At 40.7% G+C, this 3,726-nt stretch overlaps 1 protein-coding gene across 1 annotated transcript; it reads right to left on the bottom strand.

Moving 5' to 3' along the window:
• Positions 1-263: 263 nt before the first annotated feature.
• On the bottom strand, positions 264-2,765 carry LOC131164293 (geraniol 8-hydroxylase-like). Its single transcript, XM_058121376.1, has 2 exons — positions 1,816-2,765; positions 264-1,189 (listed from the first exon to the last, which is right to left on the bottom strand). Exons 1-2 carry the CDS (start codon positions 2,710-2,712, stop codon positions 581-583), a joined length of 1,506 nt encoding a protein of 501 aa, XP_057977359.1. The 5' UTR covers positions 2,713-2,765; the 3' UTR covers positions 264-580.
• Positions 2,766-3,726: the final 961 nt, after the last annotated feature.

Here is a 3,726-nt window from a genome sequence, read left to right as displayed (position 1 = left end):
ATAAGAAATTCATAATGACTTATTACACATTTCACAAGCAGCCAATAATGCTAAACTATAATAAACTCATAATTAAATAATAAATTATTAATTTTTAATAATTTATAAATTATATTTTAATAAATTTAATTTAAAAATATTTTAATAAATTTAATAATCTATCATTGTAACTACATTCAAAGACTAAAATAATTTTGCCTTAGTTTTAATTTATTTACGTGTAATGTATATATAAAACTATAACAAATCATTAAAAGATGAAGTATGCAAAAACTTTTTTAAAGTTCATTATTTATTATTAGTAAGTATACAACCAAATAGTATTACTTTCTAATCAAGACACATTGATAGGGAAAACACGTACAGGCTGAGCCATTTGTAATGTACCTCCAAACTTATTTTCTCCAGTGCAATTCCTTCCGCAAGCTTCCAATCAAAAGTGTGAAGGAGCGAACCCAGCATCAAGTGAAGCATTCTTGTCCCCAGTGGCAACCCCGTTATTAAAAGATGGAATATGCAAAAACTTACTTAAAGTTCATTATTTATTATTAGTAAGTATACAACCAAATAGTATTACTTTCTAATCTCGCACATTGATAGGGACAACACGTACAGGTTGAGCCATTTGTAATGTAAATCCAAACTTATCTTCCATGGTCATGTCCTCCAGTGCAATTCCTTCCGCAAGCTTCCAATCAAAAGCGTAAAGGAGCGAACCCAGCATCAAGTGAAGCATTCTTGTCCCCAGCGGCAACCCCGGGCATATACGTCGGCCAGCACCGAATGGAATTAGCTCAAAACTCCGACCCTTTACGTCCATGTCTAAGCCCAAGAACCTTTCAGGCTCGAACGAGTTGGGTCGAGCCCATGTCTCGGGATCTCTGCCAATGGCCCACACATTGACTAACACTTGTGCGCCCTCTGGGATGTGGAATCCGCATATATTTGCATCAATTTTAGCCTTGTGAGGAAGCAAAGAGGCTGGCGGGTGTAGCCGGAAGGTCTCCTTCACGATAGCCTGCAAGTAGGGGAGGCGAGCTATGTCGACCTCTTCCATTGGCTTGCCCTTTTCGATTGTTTGTCGGAGTTCTGCTTGGACTTTGGATAGAGCATGGGGATTATGAAGTAGCTCAGCAATAGCCCATTCCATTGTGCCTGAAGTTGTATCAGTCCCCGCAACAAACAAGTCCTACTCACATGAATATGAGGTTAATTGATTAGTAATTTATTTGAATAAAGTGTTAAAATATTGCATTTGAGAGTATAAATTTTAGGATTCCAATTAAAATTTTTCTAAATTTTAAAAAAATTAAATAAAATTTTAAATAAATTCATACAAATATGAAATAGCTACTAACTGCATCCCCCCAAATAAAAATTCTCTGTCCCTATAAAAGTAAACATATAGATGTTGGAAGATGTTTTAACATTAATTCGATTTCATCATGTTTCTTTAATAAGTATGGGTAAAGTCAAATTCATTTAGAGGAGACCGTGTTTATTGCTACATAGCTGACCAGGCTGAATTTTAAAACTCTGGTATCCTTAAAATAAAACCAATTTTTTTAAGCCCACATCCAGAATACATTACAGTGATTCATATTTAGCCCGCATTAACTGCTTTTGACACACATTTTAATAGTCTTAAAAAGGGCATTGAATAAGTTAACACACATATGCATAATAATATATTCTTGAAGCACCATCCAACTGCTTAAAAAATTATAGATTTTGAGTAATACAATATTTTATAAAAGAAAGGAGCAAACGAATAAAGAAAATGGATGGTAGTAGAGATAACGAAAGTGCACTAACCAGTAACAGATGCGAGATATCAGTCCTATCAATCCCCTCACTGCCTCCATCTTCGCTGATGTTGAGTAGAACATCTAACATATCGTTGCTTTTCCCACCACCGTGCATCTCCCTGTACTGCACCCGCTGCTCTATCATTGAATCTAACAGCCCTATTACCTTCTTAAAATTTTCCGTTGCCCGGCGCCTTATTCCCTGCGGATCCAACTTACTAAGCACCGGAAAATAATCCACCAGATTGGGCTTCCCAATATCTTCGAGGAGCATGCGCATCTCCTCCTTGAACTCTTGGACCGTATCAGAATTCGACCCCGCCAAGTCCACGGAAAATATGGTGTTTGATATGAAGTTGAGGGCGGTCTTAAAGGCCGCCAACCCTATCTCCACTCCCTCACCGTTCCCGCACCGTTCGCAGATCTCGGCGAGCAGCTCCGCCACCTTCTGCCGGCGGAGACTGTGGGTGGCGTCAAGTCTTTGTGGGGTGAATATGTGGGTGTTGCAGATTTTCCGGAGGTTTCGCCACCGGGGCGACACCGGCAACCAAACCACGGAGAGCTGGTGGTGGCGGAGGGCGTGGACGGCGTCGGGGATGGTTCGGCTAGAGAATGTGAGGTCTTGTTTGTGGAGGACTTGTTCGGCCATGGCTGCACTGGAAACGACTATGGTGGTTATGCGACCCAGTTGCAGGGTCATTATGGGTCCATGACGGCGGGCCAGGTCGGCTAGGGACCTGTGGGGCCTGTTGCCGAGATTGAGGAGGTTACCGAGGACCGGCAAGGGGGCTGGTCCCGGCGGAAGTTTGCCGATGGTGCTTTTGCTTCGTCTCGAGAGTGAGAGGAGGGGTTGAAGCAAAGCCCAGGCGAAGAAAATGCATAGTACAGATGTCGAGAAATCCATATTAGCTACTTTGGTTGATGTATACTTTCAGTGGCCAATCAAATATACTACCCTTTGGGATCCACTTGTATGTATTTATATAGAGTGGATGCCGTTGATGGGATTTTATCGTTACGTGTAATTTGTTGATGGATCCGTACCCAGGGCTGCTCCTCCGTCAATGGCGGCCCCATTTCAATCTTCTCATACTGAGAATGTTCATAGGGAGAATGTTAAATTTTAGGCAGCCTCCCAACTTTGATTTTTGAAATTTTTTTTTGTAAATGTGTATATTTTTTTTTTGATTTTTGAGTGATTATTGTATTCTTCTCCTCTATATTTCTTTCAGTACATATAGTAATTTATTTTTCTCGTGGACATAGGTCGGAATTTGGCCGAACTATGTAACTCAGGTGTCAATATTTTTTTATGCATGCTTGTTTATTTCATTAATTAGTCGATCGGTAAATCCAACAAAGTGGTATCAGAGCATTGTTGAGTGTTTCTGACAAATTTTCCTAACAAAAGAAGGCATCTGGGGCTCACAGACAGATTTTTCGAGTAGCTTGAAACTTCAACTTGATCACACCATCGCGTAACTCTTGTCCGTACGATCGCAGCAGTGAAAATGGGGTCAAAAATTGACTCCAAATGAAGTCACATAGGCCACCGCAATATTGCAAATTATACTCCTTAAAAATTTATAGAACCTGTAAATCTGATTTGCATTGAAGAAGAAAGAGAGTGCCACATCAGCGTGGTCCCCCAGACACGTCATCCAAGTGGGTCTCACTTTCCACGTCATTAGCAGACCCTATATGCCACGTCATTGCGAGCCCACTCTGCCACCTCAGCTGCGGTCCTACTATGTCATCACAGCTGTGGGTCCCACTCTACCACATCATCACGGGCCCCACTCACTAAGCTAGCAAATGGCGTTAGATTATTCCATCAGCCAAAGGAATATTTTGTTAAGTTGAACCAGCTAGACTAGTTTAGATCTTTTTTTGGGCTGAACCAAGTCAATTTTGAGTC

This window comes from Malania oleifera, chromosome 9, assembly GCF_029873635.1.
Source record: "Malania oleifera isolate guangnan ecotype guangnan chromosome 9, ASM2987363v1, whole genome shotgun sequence".
NCBI classification, from domain to species: domain Eukaryota; kingdom Viridiplantae; phylum Streptophyta; class Magnoliopsida; order Santalales; family Ximeniaceae; genus Malania; species Malania oleifera.
The sequence above is the reverse complement of the archived record's forward strand: the minus strand, read 5'-3'. Positions and strand labels throughout refer to the sequence as shown.

Coding starts and splice junctions, on each gene's coding strand:
- LOC131164293 (XM_058121376.1), bottom strand. CDS start 2,712: ATGGATTTCTCGACATCTGTACTATGCATTTTCTTCGCCTGGGCTTTG. Junction 1,190..1,815: donor ATATCTCGCATCTGTTACTG/GTTAGTGCACTT, acceptor TCATGTGAGTAG/GACTTGTTTGTTGCGGGGAC.